Genomic DNA, 20059 nt, shown 5'->3' on the forward strand with positions numbered 1-20059 from the left:
GTCAGTCTGCACGAGATTTTTTTTTTCTAATCACGAGTTCTTTGTTCTTGCTTTGTTGAAGGTTTAAAAAAGAATAAATCTAATATTATTTTTGATTCGTAGGACTATATATCCTTATCAAAAATAATTTACCTCGTTTTTAAAAAATAATAGAATTTGCACTTTGTTAATTTTTATATATCTTTCAAGTTTTATATCTCATCCTTTTATACCTTTTATATATTGATAACTTGTTACTTGATCCTGCTCATGTGTCAAAGCCGCAACGATGAGGTGACGTCGTAGTAAATCTGAAAAACAGTATGTAGGTCAGACGAGATCGTAGTCCGATGAACCCGTTCCGATATCTAATTCAGTTTATAATTTTAGGATCGAATAAGAGGGTAAGAATGAATTTAGAGATAGTAGTTAACGTACCGAACTTTGTGTTAAATATCTGTCTATTTATAGTGTTTATTTAGGTTTAGAGTTTATCACCTTAATAAGAATATTTATGGAGGTAGGATTCTTATATGGATTAATCTCCATAACTAAAATAATGACACATAAAGTTCACTTTCAACACATGTATAATCTGTGTCACTAAAACATTATTAGCTTGACATATCAAGCTTCAACCATGTCATCCTTCACCTAATACGTGTGGGTGATATATTCACTTTCTATGTGAACATATAAAAGCTCTGACATATATAAAATTAACAATAATTATATATAAGTATAATAATATTTAATTAACAAGTTAACTAATGATTATTATATTCTAATTGGAACTAGAATCTCCAAGAGACTCTTAGGGCTCGTTTGGTTCGCGGAATGGAGAGAGAATAGAATAGCTATTTCTAAAGAATAACAATTCCCACCCATGGTTGAATTTTTTGGATGGAATAGCAATTACATAGAATCCATATTCCTTGTTTTCATGGAATAGATATTCTTCAATTTAGTCAGGAATAACCTATTTCTAATATTATATTTTGTAATTTATAAAATTATCCTCCATTAAATCCTCAATCTTCTCTCTAGCCAATTTCTCAAATCCTATAAATTTTGGCGAATCCATAATTTATATCATAAAAAACGTGAAAAATGGAAAATTAAGGAAAACGTTAAAAAATATAAAAATATGAAACACGAAAAACGTGAAAACGTTACAAACACAAGAAAATAAAAAAAAACGCGAAAACATGAAAAAAGAAGAAAAAGCAAAAAAATAAACACACGAAAAAACACAAAACATGAATAATGCGAAAAAGTGACAGTATGAAATATACAAAAAACGTGAACAATACGAAAAACACGAGAAATGCTAAAACACAAAAACGTGAAAAACTTGATAACATGAAAATGCGAAAACGCAAACAAAATACGAAAACATAAAAAAAACATGAAAACGTGAAAAAATATGAAAAACATAAAACAAACGTGAATAACACAAAAAGTAACAAAATGCAAAAAATACAAAAACGCGAAAAAAAACGAAAATGCGAAAAAAGGAAAAAAAAAAACTAAAACGTGAAAAAGCGAAAAAACAAAAAAACAAAAAAATGCAAAAAAAATGCAATAACGTGAATAAACACGAAAACGTGACAAAACACGAAAAACGTGAATAACACGAAAAAGTAACAAACAGCAAAAAATACAAAAAAAAACGCGAAAAGAACGAAAATGCAAAAAAAAAAAACAAAAACGCGAAAAAGGGAAAAACTAAAATGAAAAAATGCAAAAAAAAAAACACAATAACGTGATAACACCAAAACTTGACATAACACGAAAACGTGACAAAGCACGAAAATGTGAACAAATATGGAAAACAAGAAAACTTGAAAAACACGAAAAAAACGTAAAAAAAAATGTAAAAAAAAACATGAAAATATGAAAAAAACGTTATAAACGCATTTTTCATGTTTTAACGTTTTTTCACTTTTTCGTTTTTTTATATTTTTCGCTTTTTTCATATTTTTGTGTTTTTCCATATTTTTCATGTTTTTAATATTTTTTTACTTTTCGTGATTTTCATGATTTTCGAATTTCCGCACTTTTTTGTTCACGTTTTAGTGTTTTTAACAAATTTTCACGTTTTTGTGTGTTTTTCATATTTTTCTAGGTTTTCATGTTTTTTACATTTTCGTGTTTTCCATTTCACGTTTTTTATGTTGCGTTTTTTTTTTTTTGCATTTTCTTGTTTTCATAGGTTTTTTCTATATTTTTTTTCCTATTTTTGCGTTTTCATAGCTTTCCACGTCTCTACATTTTTTGTGTTTTATCGTTTGCATTTTTTTTGTGTGTTTTTGCATGTTTTGCGTGTTTTAATTTTTGTGTTTTAACAAGTTTATATGTTTTCGCGTTTTCACCATTTTCCACTTTTATTTCATTTTTTTTTGTTTTGTGCTTTTACATTTTGTGTTTACTGTTTTCCACCTCTCTTTTTTCTTGTTTTTGCAATTTTTTCATTTTTCTATTATTCGTGTTTTTTTTCCGTGTTTCGCATTTTTCTATTTTTCTTATATATTTTTAAAATAATATATATTAAATATTTGAACAATTTTTAATAATAATTAAAATTTTAAAAGAAATAGAAAATTACATTTGAAGGTAATATTGTATTTTGAATAAACAATTTATCTATTCCATTCAATCTTATTTCACCAACCAAACATATGAATAGTTATTCCTAAAGAATTTCTATTTCATTTCTTGCTATTCTATTCATTTGGAACAACAATTCTATTCCATTCCATTCTATTCCGCAAACTAAACGGCACCTTAGTGATGTAAGAGTGATGGATACATTTTATCTCCAACAATAATCCTTATATTTACTCCTGATTTATTATTTTATCATTAAAATTAGTAATTTTTGTTATATTTACTAATAGTGTGAGGAGATAGACTCCTCAATAATAAATTATTAATAAAAAATAAATTAAGAGGCACTAAGAGGTGTATACTCTCTATTAATAGAGATGATGGTGAGGTTTTTAGTGATTTGAGGAGTCACTAAGAGGCTGTTGGAGCTGATTTTTTATTCTCTCTTCTCAAATTTAAGAACCAACTTAAAAGGCAGTTGGAGATACTCTTAGTATAAAACACCTCTTAAGTTGGAGATACTCTTAGTATAAAACACCTCTTAATTATAATAATCAACACTTGATTATGCATATGGAATATGCCATCATTTTAAATCCATCAAGAACAATCATTTACAATTAAGTCACACCTAATTATAAGTATTATAATTTGGTTTCTTAATTTATAATTTGACCCAAATTATCAAAAGTTGTTTAGATTATATTTCGAAACATGCTAGTGCACATAGCAAATTTAGTCTAATAATCAATAATTTATTATTTAATTAAATTCCCAATTCAATTAATTAACAAACTATCTATATTTTAAAGCGTCAGACATCTATAGTGTATGACTTTCTACTTCACAATAAGTTAGTTTTTTAATGATCAAAGTTAACGTCTAGAATTATTATATAACACCCAACTAAAAATGAATAAACTCACGGTCTATAATAAATGAACCACAATTATAACATTTTCATTACAAAACTTTGATCTTAACTAGGATCACAGTTTGTCAAAATCCTAATTGTTAAGATGATAGGATTTCACCCTCAATACTGATTCTTTGAGTAGATAAGACTTTCTCTAAAATCTCTTATACCTGGTCAAAATTTACTGTGTCAAAGAATATTAGAAGTCGTAAGATCTTATCCCTGTTTATCCATGTTCTTGCAGGATAATGAAATCCTAATCTCAGCTGATCTCTTGCCACACACATAACAAAATAAGGTCATCACATGTCGGATACCATATGTGGGTAATATGGTGCAAAGCAGTAATAACCCTTAATCTCCTATAAAAGGGAAACATAGTCACCTCAAGTCGAAGGACTATATGTACTATTATGACCTAAATGATGGGTAAATTATATATGTGGTGTACAACCTTTACCCCAAATCACACTTTGGTGTACAACCAAAATTTTGTCACACTAAACCGTACGAACTTCAGGTGATCTCCCACTCAAGTGTACAACAGGTTTTTATGACCGGTCAATGCTGGTCAACTATGACACATAAGTATTTTTCATTGTAGAATTAAGAGAAGTGGGACCCACTTTTTATGGAATAACTAATATAGCCTCATTCCTTATAAAATTACTAAAACACCCTCATCTTCTTTCTTCAATCACTCTCTCCCATTTTTCTCTAGATCTTCTCTCTCACTCATCTCTCTACAATTTCTCTCTCTACATCTTCTCTCTCACTGCTCTTTGGATGCTTTTCATTGAAAAATCAAATACTACACATCACATTCACAACCCCATCTTATTATTAGCTGTATATATATTTTTTCATATTAATATTTAACTAAAATTACCAGAAATTCTACTTGCAATACAAATAATCTCATCCCTCTTGTCTTATTGGGATAACTAAACATTTCTATTTCTATTTTAATGTTTGGAATAATAAACAGGTCATTTATCCCCAAGTAACTCGATCGGCTAAACCAAGTTTGTGTTTGTGATATTCCGACTCGTACTAACACTGTAAATTTATGAAATCATGAATTTTAAAACTCATTCAGAGACCTCCTATCCTATCCTAAGTGAATTGGCTAAATCCGCTATTAACAATACAATTTCTAATTTTCGAGTTTGGAGTTATTAACAATAGAATCTCTCTATGCCTAAGTCAAGCTATTTCCAGTTGTAAAAAGATGCTAACTTGAAATTGGGCTTTTGTTTTGTCCCACCAACCAATTATGGAAGATAGTAATTCTAAATCAGCTGATTCTGAAACTATGGCTTCCTTTGATGAACTTCCCATATAAACTACATAATGCTGCCATAATTTCCAAAATTATGAAGAAAAATTTATGAATTAATATTTTCTGTAATGGGTATAAGTTCATTGTGTTTAAAACAAGTAGATGGATACTTCTTTGTCAAAAAATGATGGAGGATAAGGATATTTACCTGAGGAATTTGAAGTATCACTATTTGTATCAATTGAGTTTGATAGAGAGAGGAGTGAGAGAGAGATGTAGAGAGAGGAGTGAGAGAGAAGATCTAGAGAGAGAAATGGGAGAGAGGGGTTGAATGAAGAAGATGAAAGTATTTTAGTAATTTTATAAGGAATGAGGCTATATTAGTCATTCCATAAAAAGTGGGTCCCACTTCTTTTAATTCTACAATGAAAAATGCTTATGTGGCATAGTTGACCAGCGTTGACCGGTCATAAAAACCGGCTGTACACTTTAGTGGGAGGTCACCTGAAGTTCGTACGGTTTAGTGTGACAAAATTTTGGTTGTACACCAAAGTGTGATTTGGGGTAAAGGTTGTACACCACATATGTAATTTACCCCCTAAATGATAAATATTTGACAAGTTAAAAAGCTCCATGTTACTGTGATTTAACACCACAGTTTAGTCCACTCATCTCTATGATTACCCACATATTCATCCGAATATCTCATGTCAAATAATATGAGATTCACTACTTCCATATGAAGATGACTAAAGGTGATGATCTATGAATTAATAATGTTCATTTATTAATTCTCAAGACTATGAATATTTAAAGTATATTATTATCAAGAAAATCTATCTCTTATTCTCAACTCCCTGAGAATAGTTTTTCTTAAATAATACCTTAGAATAAATATTTGTAAACATATTATACTAATTAAAACAATTGATTTTTTCCCGAAAGGATATACCAATTGATTGATAATTTAATAGTGTTTCTTAGTTAAAATAAGTTAGATGCTACATTTAAAAAAAGTTATCTTTTTTTTTTTTTTTTTGTCAATAGACACTTTTGGTTTAGGATGGAGGAGCTCCTACTACTTGACCAGATCACTTGGCTTAAGAAACAAAAAGTTAGATGATACATGATGAGATTATAATATGTAGTTTACAAACCAATATTTTTAACTGTTATATGTTTCATCCTTTTAAAAGGTTTAATACATCATTTGTTTCCTCAACTTGTTTAAAAAAATTTGATTGGCTCTCTAAACTTTTAAAGTATTCTGATAATCCCATCAACTTGTATAAAATATTCAGTTAGTCCATGAATTTGCGTAAAATGTAATCAATTGATCACTCGATTGCAAAAAAAAATTAAATGCGAAAGGTGTATTGCATACGTCTTAAAAAAAGTAAAACGACCAAGATCGAGATATGAGGTTCTAATATTAAAGAAGATAAGTTTTATAGTTGAGTAAGTAATAACTTTATTTTTAATCTATTTTTCAATTATATAATGATATTTTAAGCTGAGTGGAATACATTTTTCGTATTTAACTAATATTTGATAAATGCTATGTTTATTTTATTTTTTATAAAGTAAGCTTTACTTTGTGTATTTTCACCATTGAATTAATTTTATACTCCATCATTCAATGATGAAAATATACCAAAATAAAGTAACATAGAAGGCATCCTAATCTTTTTGTAACGGAGTGATCAAATAATTACATTTTCCGTAAATTTATGAGTTTAACTGAATATATAAAATTTTATATAAGTTGATGGTAAGGGGCAATCAAATATTGCGGCCTTAAAATAACTTAGCTGCTCATATTTGTTCATGTATCACAAAACCCTCTCTGAAACCCTGGTTGGTTTCCGACACTCAGCAATGGCTCCCTGCAAAATTTCGAAAACCAAATCAAAATCAAAATCAAAATCGCTCAAGGAGGTTAAAACCTTAGGCCAACAGCTGCTTTCTTCAAGAACGCATATCAACAACCTTCCTCTCCTTCTCAATTTCGTTTCCCCTGATTTCCCACCTCAGTATGTTCTAGAATCCCTCCTCTCTCTTCACTCCTTCTTCATTCCGCTTCTCCCCTCCCTCCCTTCTTCTTCTTCTTTTAACAAGAAGAGAAAAATCACCAAGGATAACGATAACGATGATGATGCTGAAGCTATTTTTAGAACTTGGCTTCGCTCCAAGTTTGATGAGTTCGTCACTTTGCTTATCAATCTTCTTTTTTCTACCCAAGCGGAGGAGGCTTTGAGAGTGAGTTTCTTTATCTAGGTTTTGGTTTCTTAATGAACAACAATTTTTTCATTATTATTATTATTATTTTTAGTTTGTAGTTGATTGCTTTTCCGAATTTGAAAATATTAGGTTTCCATATTCTGATGATTGTTTTTTTAATAGGAATTTGTGCTCGACTCCCTTATGGAATTCGTGAAGCTCAGCAATGGAGGAGGATTCAATTCGTCCATATATCACAAAATACTTCACAATATTGTAAGTTTTATTGTTTATACAATAATAACAGTGGTGAATCAAATATGCTTTATGCACTCGATTAGCTGTTTCTAAGCCCTTTTAACTCGCAGGTTCATTCCGCAGCACCTGTTGATTTTACATTAGAGCTACTTGCATCCAAGTATTTCAAGTACATTGATATCCGGTATGTTGAAGGCCACTGAAGTTTCATTTTCCTATTCCTTAAGCTCTCTTCTCCTGGATTTATTTTTGGACCAAATGGTTTTTTTGCTTTGTTTCTCAAGATTTACCTTCAACTGCCAATGATCTTCTTTTAGTTTGGGACGAATGCTAACTTATGCTTCTGAATTTTGTTAGAGACATTTTGTTTTGATATCAAGTTCTTTAATTTTTGGGTGCTTTTCTTTTACTTTTTATTTTTTTGTGGCTTTAATGAATTAGTGGGCAATATCACTTCTTTTACTGAGGAATTGTTGTTTTGTGCTTGGTTCAGTTATTTTACCTACACTAGCCTTGAAAGACTCGCTAAAACTTTGGAGGAAAGAGAGAACCCTGGTATTGCTTCTCTTTCAACCAATTTTGTTGTGTGGATTATCGAATCTTCTTTTTTGTTTATTTGTTTGTTGGTTCTAGATGGTGATACTAGGAGTGCAGATGGAGATGATGAGAGCCATTCAAGAGCAAGGTTAGTATGGTGTATGCATTTTTTAAAGGGAATATTTGTTTTTCTTTTGTCTCTTAATAAGGATAAGTTCTCCATAAATTTAGCAACTATTAGTGCTTTAGGTATTGATAAGTAAATTCAGCAACAGTTTTTTTTCTGCCCTTTTCTTATATGTTTTCAGAACTTTCTCTCATTTTGTTGCCCTTCCCCTTTTTCTTCATCATATAAATGGAATGCAGGAGAGGTGCAGCTAATGTTGCATCTGTTTTTAAGCAGTTAATAACTTAAACTAATTGACATGTGGTGTTGTGGTTTTTATGAAGTCCATCTCTCTCTCTCCATCTTATTTTTCAGTAATAATGTGTGATTAGCTAAAGATTGAACTTGTGTTGTTCTTCTTGCAGCATGGATCTGTCTATTCGCAAGATACATTATATTATATCACATGTTCCCCCACTAGAAGAACCAAAGGATAATTCAGAGTCTGAGCTCTGGAGTGCCTTAGGTACCTTCTAGTCTTCATATTAACGTTTTTCAGTTGCCTTAGAACTTGGATTTGTGAGCTCACATGCGATGCAACCTAAGGAACATGGAGATACTATCTGGTTGTATTGTAGGGTTCTTTTTGTGATCAACGAATTATAATTTCAATTCATACAAGTAGCTTCTATGCAGAAAGCAGAGAGACTACTATTGCATATAGTAGATGATCATGTCCAATGTATGCTATGTTGGGAGCCACATCCACTGAGGACATTGTTTTACTTGGACTTAACTTAATACATATGTAGCCCCTTTAACTTGTTCGAAAAAGTCTACTGACCCTTGAACTTTGAAAACGGCCGATTAACCCTCTACACTTGCTTAAAATGAACGACTAACCCCCTAGATCCTGCATGGCAGGATGTGCGAATTGACAACAATATCTCGGTAAAAATAATAAAAATACCCTCCCACTCATACTCTTCATCTCCTCCTTTCTATCCTGAACCATGTCCATTTTCTTTAGACAAACCAAATCCAGTGCCTCTTTGCCAACATCCCCACCTCCATCTTCCACATTTTTCAGTTCTCACCTTTTCTTACACAACCTCAATAGGAATATATCTCATCAATAAACCCTTTTTTCTTATTTCCTCTATTAACGATCTAAACTGTGTCTCTATTAACCCATTTCTTTCAGTTTTATGTTTCTATATTATAAAGCAAGAAACAATTTAAGAAAGAGGCATTTTTAGAATATTGCGGCTTGTATGACTAAATTGAAGGTGGCGAAGGAGCCGGAAATTGAAGCGGTGGTAGAGATGGAGGAGGTGTCAGTGATGGTGAAAGTAGAAAAGAAACTGAAAATATGAGAAGGAGAAGTAAAACTATAACTATTGGACTTCTAATAAATATTAAAAAAACATGTTTCCGTTTTTTTGTTATGGTTGTATAATCAACAGATCAGGAAGCGTGTGATTCTCACTTTCCGGTCCAAATCCTTGTTCTGCCAGCAAGTTTAGGGAGTTAATAGGTTGTTTTTAAATTTCAGGGGGGTTAGTGAACATTTTTGGACAAGTTGAGGGGGACTGAAAATCTATTAAGCCTTTTACTTGATCAAGTGCTCCTTTAATAACTAGCTACTTTGGTAGTTACAACTTTAAGTTTGATATACTGATAGCTTCTATTCCTAGAAGGTTTCACATCAGAAAAAGGGGAGTCTGGATCAATTCAGGGTTTATCTACTGCAAATATCAGCAAAAAGATGAAATTAAAATTCACTAAGGCATGGATATCTTTTCTGAGGTTATCACTCCCAGTTGATGTGTACAAAGAGGTAGGCCTTGATTCTTGCATTTACATTTGAATATATTTGTAAATGCTGAAGGTATTTTCTTTCTTTTGGATTGCACTGTTGAGGGCTCGAGCAAGGGTCAGTTGGGTTGCACACACAGGCTTCAGACTGAAGAAATCCTATGATCTAATTGTTTCAGTTGTTTAATTTGTATATGCCAAGAAACTCATTCAGAGGCATATGATGCCCCAAAGTTTGATGTTATGGTATTTAGAATGGATTCTAGTTAAAAACATGGGATTCTGTGACTTAACCCAGTTTCAGCTTACTGCACTTGGCAGCTTGTTTCTGCTTTGGCCACTAAATTTCTGCAACATTATGCTATATAATTTCTAGGGTAAATAATTTATTAGTCCCCTCCTTTTTACCTAACACACTGTTTAGTCCCCCTATTTTGAAAAACACATTATAAGGTCCCTATCTTTTGTCAATATTAACCCTTTGGTCCTTCTGTCTATTTTTTTTTAAAGATTATATTTGGCATAAACAGACAGACAGAAAATAACAGAGTAACAGGGTCATTTTGTATCGTACTATGGCAGTCTTGAAAAATATAGACAAAAGGACCAAAGGGTTAATATTGACAAAAGATAGGGACCTTATAATGTGTTTTCTAAAATAGGGGGACTAAACAGTGTGTTACGTAAAAAGGTGGGGGCTACCCTAATTTCTAAATAGAGAAATCATGCGCTTTAGCAATCAAGGATCACTATGGGATATTAGCCTTTCTTCTTTATGATTGTTTCAGTTTTTTGTTTATTTGCCATTGCCTGTATTTTATTTGAAATTTTTTTCCTTGCTATGCATATTTTCGTTTTTTTTTTCCTCCTCTCTGCTCACCTATAATTTTATGCTCAGGTTCTAGTTACTCTCCATCAGGCTGTCATTCCTTTTATCTCTAATCCTCTAATGTTATGGTATACTGCTTACTTATCCTTAAGAATATGTTGTCCATTTGTATGATGAATTTTAATAAATATCTGACAACCTGCAGTGACTTCTTAACAAGATCATATGATATTGGTGGTGTGGTCAGTGCAATGGCCCTTAGCAGTCTCTTCATTCTCATGACTCAGCATGGCTTGGAGTATCCCAACTTTTATGAGAAATTGTATGCTCTCTTGTTACCTTCCATCTTTATGGCAAAACACAGGGCAAAATTTTTCCAGGTATTATTCGAACATAGATCTGAATCTCTTAGATTGTGTTTGAAATAATGAATGAGAATTTGTTTGGTGAACCATGGTACAATCAAACAAAAAGCCTTAAATAAAAAGTGTAAAGAATGTGTACTGAGCATGATACTAGATCCTGTGAATTCACGAACTTTGCTTATCCAAACATGTATGAATAGGTGATAATAATATATAGGGTTTATCCATTAACTTGTACTTCTAATAATGCATGTATGTGTAATCCATTATTTGAAGTTAATTTTGATCTAAGTGATGTGGAAGTGATTGTTATTGGAATCTATAGATATATAGATGTTCAAATCAGAAAAAAATTGGATAGTGGAGATAAGCTTCTTCACGGTGCTGATGTAAGTTAGTTTTGTGAACAAAGGCAAGTAACCTAAATAAAAAATTAATTCAAAATGAAACCTGTGCATGCTAAAAATTGGTAATTTTAAAAATATCACCACTGATGTAATTTTCTTGATGCAGCTTCTTGATTCCTGTCTGAAGTCACCTCTTCTCCCAGCATATTTGGCTGCTGCATTTGCTAAGAAATTGAGCAGACTAGCACTTTCAGTCCCTCCTTCAGGAGCAGTGGTTATTATTGCATTAATTCACAATCTTCTTAGGAGGCACCCATCAATCAATTGTTTGGTTCATCGGGTAACAATACAGTCTTACTGTACTTTGAATAGAATGTTAAATAATCCTGTCTGTTATGTTTTTTAAATGCACTGGCTGTATGTAAGTCTGCTGTATTTTGGAGATGGAAGTGTTCTGTCCCAATATTCTTTTTTTCCACTGGTCGATGCTTAAGTAATGCATTTCCACCAAAATAAATGCATCTCAAATCTCAATGTTTTCATCCATCTATGACTTTTTTTTTCTATGCATGACAAACCTGGATAACATATTATATTGGGTTATTCTTTTCAGGAAGATAGTGCAACAGATAATGCAGCTCCCAAAGGGGAGAATGCTGTCAATGCAAATAATTCTGCCAACAGACCTGGCATTGATCACTTTAACAATGGCGAAAGCAACCCTGTAAAGTCTGGTGCATTAAGTAAGTACTGTTTTCGTGTTAATTAAGATATAGTTATTTGTGCCAGAGGGAACTCATTTTTGGTTGACAGTCCTAAAGCAACCCAATATAATAAGACTTAAGATGTGAGAGTTTTCTGTGCAAGCAATATTCTCATTTCATTTGGTTTGCTTGGTAGGAAACAGTGATATCTTGTCAGTAATGCCTTCATAAGGCAAATTTTTCAGCAACGAATTAAAAATTCGAATGCTCAGCCTGATAGACTTCTGCTGTTAATTCATTCACAGGAAGGGGGTTTAAACTAGAATTGCATTCCACATTTTTTCTTAATTATGGATATATGATGTTATCTATTCTTCTCCTTGGTTTTTTCTTCCTGGTTTCTTTTCTTTTTTCTTTGGCACATATACAGTAGAGTAGGTATATAAATTGAAAAGTAACTGTGAAACTTATGCTTCTTGACTTATCATAACAACTCTCCACAAAGATTGACATAATAGACACTGATCTGATTACATTGAGGGCCACATCTCCTTCTGGGTCTTCTAGAACAAACAAGTTGATACTCTCAGGACATTTTATATCTACTTATGTAATTGTATTCTGGACCTATTATTTGAGTTAATTCAGTTATATGTATTCTTAACCTGTTATTTTAGTTAACTTTGTAGTGTAATTGTATTCTGGACCTATTATTTGAGTTGACTAATGGCTTCTCCTTCAGCATAGCATTATATCCCGTTTTTTGTCGCACTTAATTTCTTCAGAAACTGCTCTATTCTCAAATGGTGAGTGAGAAATTATTTTGCATTTTGTGCACTAACAATTATCTTGAAACAGGAAGTTCTTTATGGGAAATTGACATCCTTCGTCATCACTACTGCCCACCTGTTTCAAGGTGATTATTTCATTAGTAATCAGTTAAAACCAAGTATCACACTTTTACTTGTCTCCTGATATTTTACTTCATCCACAATTTAGATTTGTTCTATCGCTAGAGAATGACTTGACAGTTAGAAACAAAACCACTGAAGTCAACATCAATGATTTTTGTTCTAGTTCATATGCAACAATATTCGGAGAGGAGGTAATATTATAAATTCTCTTATTTGCTGAAAAAATATTTAATAGTTCATTATATAAGTGAATCTGAAACATGCAGGATTATGCCATCCTGAAATCACACACACACATATATATATATATAAAGAATCTGTGCCACTGATTTTTAGCTCATTTTGGTGAATTATTGTTGATGTACAAAATCTTGAAATCAAAATTGTCTGAAGATATTTATGAGGGGTCAGTTATTTTATTTGCATGACCTAATCAGATGGTACTATAGTATGCTCCGGGAATAAAATAGTTACAAGCCAATAGCAGTAATTTTGCGATGGGATATATCATGGCTGTATGGAGTGTGCATCTACGTGTCAAAGGAAAATCTGATGCATGCCAAAAAATTTAGGATAGGGCTTCTTGTTCTTGAATCTGCAATGTGCAGATTTTGGAGTAATTGATTTTTCTTTATTATTGAAAGTTAAACAGACGAGGGCGAGCCTTGGCGCAACGGTAAAACGTTGTTGCCGTGTGACCAGAGGTCACGGGTTCGAGTCTTAGGAGCGGCCTCTTGCCAATTAAATTGGCAAGGGAAGGCTTGCCCCCAATACACCCTTGTGGTGGGACCCCTCCCCGGACCCTCGCTCAGCGGGGACGCGTAATGCGACCGGGCCGCCCTCTATTGAAAGTTAAACAGACAACGGTAAACGTTGTTGTCGTGTGACCGAGAGATCACGGGTTCGAGTCTTAGGAGCGGCCTCTTGCCAAAATATTGGCAGGGGAAGGCTTGCCCCCAGTACATCCTTCTGGTGGGATCCGTCCCCGGACCCTCGCTTAGCGGGGACGCGTAGTGCACTGGGCTGTCCTTTTTTTTTTTTTATTGAAAGTTAAACAGACTTTGCTTTATTTATAAATTGCAGCTTCGACGAAGAGTAAAACAAGTCCCATTAGCATTCTATAAAGCAATTCCCACATGTTTGTTTTCGGAGTCTGATTTCAGTGGTTGGACATTCGAGTACAAAGATGACCAAGAAATGGATTTTGTGAATGGGATCTCTAACAACTTAGAAGATGAAAGTAATCATGCAAAACGACAGCGCATAGAGTGCTCTTGAAGTTGGTTGATTCTAGAAAGAGGATATGATTTTTTTTTCTTTTTTGGAACGATGAGTTAGCTTTATTCAGAATTATTTTTTCAGCAGCAGCATTCCATTCCAGGTCCTGCTACAGTTGGTGCTCTATATAAATGAGCAAATTTTGGTGCTGTATTTGGGTTATATATCATTCTGTAAGGTCTAGAAATGTTAGTATAGTAGTATGGAATGCTTGGGAAGCTCAGAGACTTTTCATTTTTATTTTCTCCCTTTTCGGCGTGCTTTAGTAATTTATCTCGCCAAAATATCTGAATTATTCATCTGAATAAAACTAAAGCTTAAAATAAAAATGTATTAGGAATTGTATAGAAAAAGTCCTCCAACCATAGTTATTAAAGGCGCAAGGCGCACTAAGGCGCAAGGGGGGTCCTGAGCCTTGGTGCAAGGCGCAACTTAAGGCGCGCGCCCGAGCGACTCGAGGCGCACACAAAAAAATATCATAAATTCATAATACTAGTCACAAATAGTCAAATAACAACAATAAAACCATAAAATGCATAAGTTCTAGTTAATTACTAAGGCATGAGTTAACTGTTACGATATGTGAAGTAAAAACTGTTGATCTTTGTCTATCCATGTGTTTTTTTTTTTTTTCTGAACTTAAAATACCCTAACCCTAAAATACTCTCAAAACTCTAAGTACCCTCGATCCTAAAATACCCTAAGGTAGCTGAGGCGTGCCAAGGCGTGCGCCTTGCGCCTGGCTTAAGGCGCACTAAGGCGCGCGCCTGACTGACCGCGCCTGCCTTTGGGCTCCAGAGGCGCTAAGGCTGGAGCCTTAGCCGAGGCGCGCCTTTAATAACTATGCCTCCAACTTTAAGAAGTATAACATAATGATCATATGGAATTGGGATTATTTGAATTATGTCCTTTGTTACTAATTTTCATTGGCATCTGCACATAAATGGATTACATTGAATTGAACTAGATTTTTCATTCCAAGTGTAAAATTGAGCAACAGCTTTTAAGCATGGGTCAAAGTTGAACTATTTTTTAAAAGTTAAGATTAACACTTGGAATTAAGTTATGATAACAAACTCTTGTAATTTGGAATTTTTGTGCATTGTCCACTAGGGATTTACATAATGTGAAGAGCAATAAGTATATCTGGGAACAGAGGCATATTTGTATGAATGTTATATTGTGATTCATTCCATAACATCATTGAGGAAGTTGATTTGTTTTCTTAAAGTCCAACAGTCTAGACCACCTCTTGTCAATGGAAGCTGTGCTTTGTCTGCCAATAACTGCCCAAAATACAATTGAATTGAATATAATCAATCAAATACGAATTGAAATTGTCACCAAAATGGTATCTTACATTGGAAGGTGGGCTGGGATTTCTCACAAGCCTCTGAGCAGAAATCCTAACCAAAAATCAAGCGAAATATCATCATCATACTTGTATATATATATAAAAAGAAAATAGAAATTTATTTACTTGGACAGAAACAGTAAGCCTGAGAGTGTCTTGTATTAAAGAATCAAGATTAGCTTCACATCCAGGCTTCACATAGATAACCTGCACCCACAATTATAAAAATTAGTTGGTTTAGGAAATAATCCAAAATTAATAAGAAGAAGAGACTTACTGATGGATCATCTCCTCCAATTTCTGGTAAGTGGAGTTGATCATTGTCTTCATTAGACATTAGAACCCACACATTAAATTTGGAATCAATCTGAGATAACATAACATACAAAATGAGAACAAATACCAACTGAAATTTAAAGTTAATAAATATTAAATCCATGAATACCTCTCTGCAATATGGAGAAAAACAGTTGGTACAATTTCTGATGAAGGAGGTGAGGATCCTTCCATCCACTGAGAAACCAAAACTCGCATGCTATGCTAATCCATTAAATTAATATCATTCTCATTCTCGAAACACAAATAAAAGAAAAGAAAAGAACCTTTTGAACAGTGAGGGTAACAGAAACTTGAGCATCTTTGTGTTGTTGATGATGATCCTCTATCAAATCTTGCAAATGAAGATCTTCAAGGGAAATTAGAAATTGACAAGTCCAATTTCCCTGCCATTTCCCATCTCCTGTGGATATTGTAACCAAACGACGTCTGGGACTTCTGCTTCTTGTTTTGGGCAATTGCACATCTTTTTTTCTGGAAACAACAACACTGCGGTAATGGTAATGGTTTGATGGTGAAGAAATGGGAATGCTTCTACTGATACTGCCTATCATTCTTTCTCTATACAATACACCTACCTTATCTTCATATCCATTCTTAATTCATTCACTGCCATATATATTTTCCTTTTTTTTAATTTTATTGGTTTTCTTTCCAACTCATTAATACCACCAATAGCTTAATATTTACTAAAATAACGTGCACACAAAATAAGAATATAAATTTTATGAGAATAAATAATAGTAGATTTTTTTATAAATTAATATCTATAAATTTACAAACATTATTGTATATTTATTTTTTTTGGTAGGAAAAGGAAAGAAAAAGGCAAACAAAAACAGCCAAACAACCTAATCCGGGATTAGCCTAGGAAAGCTAACCCCCACCACATCATCCAAAAGAAGGGAAGACATGAACTCAGGAGGTGAAGAGAAGGTTGAGACTCCCAACATCCTCACATGGCCCTCAGCCGCAAGACGGTCCGCCACCTGATTCTGCTCCCTGAATATATAGCTTCTTATGGCAGAAGCTGATGGAATCAAAGGAAGAACCCACCCTTCTAATCCCTTTGATTAAATTCTGGCTACTTAAACAAATAGCATTATTATCAGAGATCATTTTGACAGTTTCAAGGTTGAAGCAGCTTCTTCAAACCCAGATGAGAATCAAAACAATACAACATTGAAGGGGTTGTAATTTATATGGTTAATACTACTCCTTTCCTTTTGGTGTGTTTATGTAATATATAAATAACATAGTTAAAAGAGTGTCTTAAGAGGCTCTTGATCTATCATTCTAATATTAAGCCCCGTATGATTAAAAAAAATGCCAGCTTTAAACATAAAAACGAAATTAACACATTTCATTTGCATTTGAAATGTGCATTAGAAACTGTAAAAGCCTTATTTCAAAATCAAAAAAATATAATTTCTAATACAAATAAAACATTTTTAAATGAATTAGATATTCACAATTAACTAATTTAGCATACAATAACTTAATACGAACTTAATGTATTCAAATAAAATATCTGGAATAAAAAAAATAAAAGATGGGAATGTTTCCCATGAAATGATTATTGGAGGCAATGCAAAACATCTTGAGAGGAGAGCACATAAAGCTGCTTTTGTGTGTCTTCCTCTTCTCCCCTCCAGCAGCAGCAGTAAGCATAAATGACCATTCACTCAGGACTGAGAGTGAGCATTGTGAAGGTTTCCAACAAGACAAGTGTATATTCTGTGATCAGGCGTAAGCCCCCCTTTCATCATCTCATCGTACAGTCTGAATGCTTCTTCTGATCTTCCACACTTTGACAACCCAGATATCATTGCAGTATAACTTACCACATTCATCTCAAACCCTTGTCTACGTATTTCCTTAAACAGTTTCAGAGCCTCTTCTATCTTTCCGAACATGCACTCCCCGTGCAGAAGTGATGTATACGTACAAACGTCTGCACTCAATCCATTCGATTCCATTTCGTCTTTTAACCGATAACCTTCCTTCAACTTATCTATTTTTGTATATCCATTAATTAGAGCATTATATGTAACAACATTTGGCTTCTTTCGCCTCTTCTTCATTTCTTGAAAAAGCCTCTCTGCTCCAACCAAGTTCCCTTCCTTGCAATATATGTCAATTAAAATAGTAAAACTAACAGCATTAGCGTCACTTCTTTTATCTACCACTCCAAATAGCAACTTCTTTGCTTCCTCATGCCTATCAGATCTACACAAGCCATTAGCAATTGTGGTATAGGTGAATATATCATCCTCAATTCCTTTCTTCCACATTACACTCTGCACCCTTAGAGCTTCATCTATCTTTCCTATTTTGCAATACCCGTTTATAAGCGTATTAAATATTACTCGGTTCACATTAAAACCTCGGCTTTGCATTTCATTTAACAGCATCTCAGCTGCATCCATCTTCCCAGTTCTGCAAACTCCGGCAATTAAAGCCCCATAAGTGTGAGCATTTGTAACAAGACCTCTCTCAGTCAGCTCATCAAACAACGAAAATGCCCTTTTCATATTCCCCATCTTGCATTGGCAATTGATAATCGAAGTATACGCATGAATGTCTGCTTGTACACCTCTCTCATGCATTTCCTCGAACATTTTCTCAGCTTTATCAAACTTCCCGGAATTTCCATACCAATCCATCAAAACTGTATATGTGGCTGCATTATATGCAATTTCATCCATTTCCATTAATCTCAACATCTCATTAACGCCTTCAAAATCCATGCTTTTAATGTATGCGTTTATAAGAGTGTTATAGGTGATAACATTTGGTTTAATACCTTTACCAGCCATTTCAGTCATCAAACCCCTAGCTGTCTTAACGCTTCCTTCCTTGCACAAACCATCAATCACAATAGTCATAGAATAAACATCAATACCCACATTCAACTCAATCATTCGTTTAAAGAAACCCAAACAGTTAACCATCTTATTACATCTCTTCGACGCAAGCAAATACACTATACAAGACCTATCATCAAACTTTAATCCATTATGCACCATATAATCAAAGACCTTTAGACTCTCTCCAAACATTTTCCCATCTGCATAGACTCTAAACAACATATCACACAATTTTTCAACAAATTTCGGATCATGAGATGCACTATCAACCAGAGAAACCAAGTCCGAAACAGAGCACTGAAGATCACTACCCGTAGCAACACAAGTCAAAATATTCCTCATTTCAGCAAATTTTCTTGCCTGATATAATCTTGAGATTAGGGTTAGATGGGCTTGAAGATTAGGTTTATGACAAACAAGAGAAGGATTTCGTTGAAGAAAGTTGAAGAAAGCCAAACAATAGTGAGATGGGAGACTTGGGTTTGAGAGTACAAGGTTGATTGTTTGAGAATCGAGATTGGAAAGCAGAGATGGTGTCCTTTGAAGGGGTTTTAGGCCTGATTTAGTGATGATTCTTGATATCTTTTGTGCAGCATCTTGGTTTGATATTGAAGTGGAAATTGCAGTTTTGGGTATGCTGAATACTTGAGAAAGCTTATGATTTGCCATTTTAGATTGCATCAACTTCAAGTTTACAAGAAAGGCGGCATCAGCTTTGGGAAAGTGAAGAGTATTTCAGATTCCCCACTGCTACTGGTTTCTTCTCAAACCACTTGTGATATAACATATATTCCAATTTCCATTTACTATAGTCTTTTATTAGCGAAATTGGAAGATGCTTTAACCATCAAGAATTGATCTTTAGGGAACTCAGGCATTCTTTCAACCATTTCCAGTGGATACAATCAGAATTTAGTGTTCCAACGACCTGCAAAATAATTAATTTGAATATACAATTCTACATAAATTAGAAGATGAGAGACTTACCTCGTAAGAAATTGCAGGCCAACAACTAACAAAAAAATTAGAAGTTCCATTGTAGATGACTAACCTCGTAAGCTGAGGAATCCTTGTCCAATTTATAGTTCTATATGAAATGTGAAACCCAGCATCTGCAAATAGAAGCCCGTGTATATATCTAAATAAAAAAAACAAATTGACATATGGTTCAGATATAATCTTAATTAGAATTAGGGAGAGAGTTTTTACTTTAACTAAACAGAAGATTGAATGAGTGAGGCCAGTCCCAGACGATGGAGACAGCTAGTAGGCTTCGAGTCTTCGAGAAAGGGAGAGTCGGCAGAGAAGAATTGTTTGAATTTGGGAATATCATACT

At 33.4% G+C, this 20059-nt stretch overlaps 3 protein-coding genes across 6 annotated transcripts; 1 reads left to right on the top strand and 2 right to left on the bottom strand.

The window, feature by feature from the left end:
* Positions 1 to 6579: 6579 nt before the first annotated feature.
* Positions 6580 to 14428, top strand: LOC136223032 (protein NUCLEOLAR COMPLEX ASSOCIATED 4). Of its 2 annotated transcripts, none has more exons than XM_066010814.1 (14): positions 6580 to 7046; positions 7191 to 7283; positions 7376 to 7449; positions 7759 to 7820; positions 7899 to 7950; positions 8334 to 8434; positions 9606 to 9748; positions 10625 to 10683; positions 10761 to 10935; positions 11434 to 11607; positions 11881 to 12010; positions 12830 to 12887; positions 12971 to 13076; positions 13969 to 14428. In XM_066010814.1, the coding sequence occupies exons 1-14, from the start codon at positions 6615 to 6617 to the stop codon at positions 14161 to 14163; spliced, it is 1854 nt and encodes a 617-aa protein (XP_065866886.1). In that variant the 5' UTR covers positions 6580 to 6614; the 3' UTR covers positions 14164 to 14428. The 2 variants fall into 2 exon arrangements, with proteins under 2 accessions (XP_065866886.1, XP_065866887.1); XM_066010815.1 differs by having other exon boundaries at positions 6581 to 7046; positions 9609 to 9748.
* Positions 14429 to 15226: 798 nt separating this feature from the next.
* Positions 15227 to 16473, bottom strand: LOC136221880 (large ribosomal RNA subunit accumulation protein YCED homolog 2, chloroplastic). Of its 2 annotated transcripts, XM_066009354.1 has the most exons (6): positions 16120 to 16466; positions 15963 to 16052; positions 15795 to 15884; positions 15644 to 15724; positions 15524 to 15569; positions 15227 to 15449 (listed from the first exon to the last, which is right to left on the bottom strand). In XM_066009354.1, exons 1-6 carry the CDS (start codon positions 16405 to 16407, stop codon positions 15364 to 15366), a joined length of 681 nt encoding a protein of 226 aa, XP_065865426.1. In that variant the 5' UTR covers positions 16408 to 16466; the 3' UTR covers positions 15227 to 15363. The 2 variants fall into 2 exon arrangements, with proteins under 2 accessions (XP_065865426.1, XP_065865425.1); XM_066009353.1 differs by having other exon boundaries at positions 15795 to 16052; positions 16120 to 16473.
* A 730-nt stretch (positions 16474 to 17203) lies between these two features.
* LOC136224583 (pentatricopeptide repeat-containing protein At2g32630) lies at positions 17204 to 20029 on the bottom strand. 2 transcript variants are annotated; one of them, XM_066012948.1, is made up of 3 exons: positions 19933 to 20029; positions 19775 to 19835; positions 17204 to 19651 (listed from the first exon to the last, which is right to left on the bottom strand). In XM_066012948.1, the coding sequence occupies exon 3, from the start codon at positions 19402 to 19404 to the stop codon at positions 17539 to 17541; it is 1866 nt and encodes a 621-aa protein (XP_065869020.1). In that variant the 5' UTR covers positions 19405 to 19651; positions 19775 to 19835; positions 19933 to 20029; the 3' UTR covers positions 17204 to 17538. The 2 variants fall into 2 exon arrangements, with proteins under 2 accessions (XP_065869020.1, XP_065869021.1); XM_066012949.1 differs by lacking the exon at positions 19933 to 20029 and having other exon boundaries at positions 19775 to 19917.
* Positions 20030 to 20059: the final 30 nt, after the last annotated feature.

This window comes from Euphorbia lathyris, chromosome 3 (assembly GCF_963576675.1).
Source record: "Euphorbia lathyris chromosome 3, ddEupLath1.1, whole genome shotgun sequence".
Classification (NCBI taxonomy): Eukaryota; Viridiplantae; Streptophyta; class Magnoliopsida; order Malpighiales; family Euphorbiaceae; genus Euphorbia; species Euphorbia lathyris.

Bases quoted from the DNA above. Each gene is read 5' to 3' on its own strand.
- LOC136221880 (XM_066009353.1), bottom strand. From the start codon at position 16,407: ATGATAGGCAGTATCAGTAGAAGCATTCCCATTTCTTCACCATCAAAC. The intron at 15,570-15,643 runs GTAAATAAATTT...ATTTTTGGTTAG, and splicing joins GGCTTACTGTTTCTGTCCAA to GATTTCTGCTCAGAGGCTTG. The intron at 15,450-15,523 runs GTAAGATACCAT...TATTTTGGGCAG, and splicing joins ATCCCAGCCCACCTTCCAAT to TTATTGGCAGACAAAGCACA.
- LOC136223032 (XM_066010814.1), top strand. From the start codon at position 6,615: ATGTATCACAAAACCCTCTCTGAAACCCTGGTTGGTTTCCGACACTCA. The intron at 10,936-11,433 runs GTATTATTCGAA...TTCTTGATGCAG, and splicing joins ACAGGGCAAAATTTTTCCAG to CTTCTTGATTCCTGTCTGAA. The intron at 13,077-13,968 runs GTAATATTATAA...TATAAATTGCAG, and splicing joins CAACAATATTCGGAGAGGAG to CTTCGACGAAGAGTAAAACA.
- LOC136224583 (XM_066012948.1), bottom strand. From the start codon at position 19,404: ATGCAATCTAAAATGGCAAATCATAAGCTTTCTCAAGTATTCAGCATA.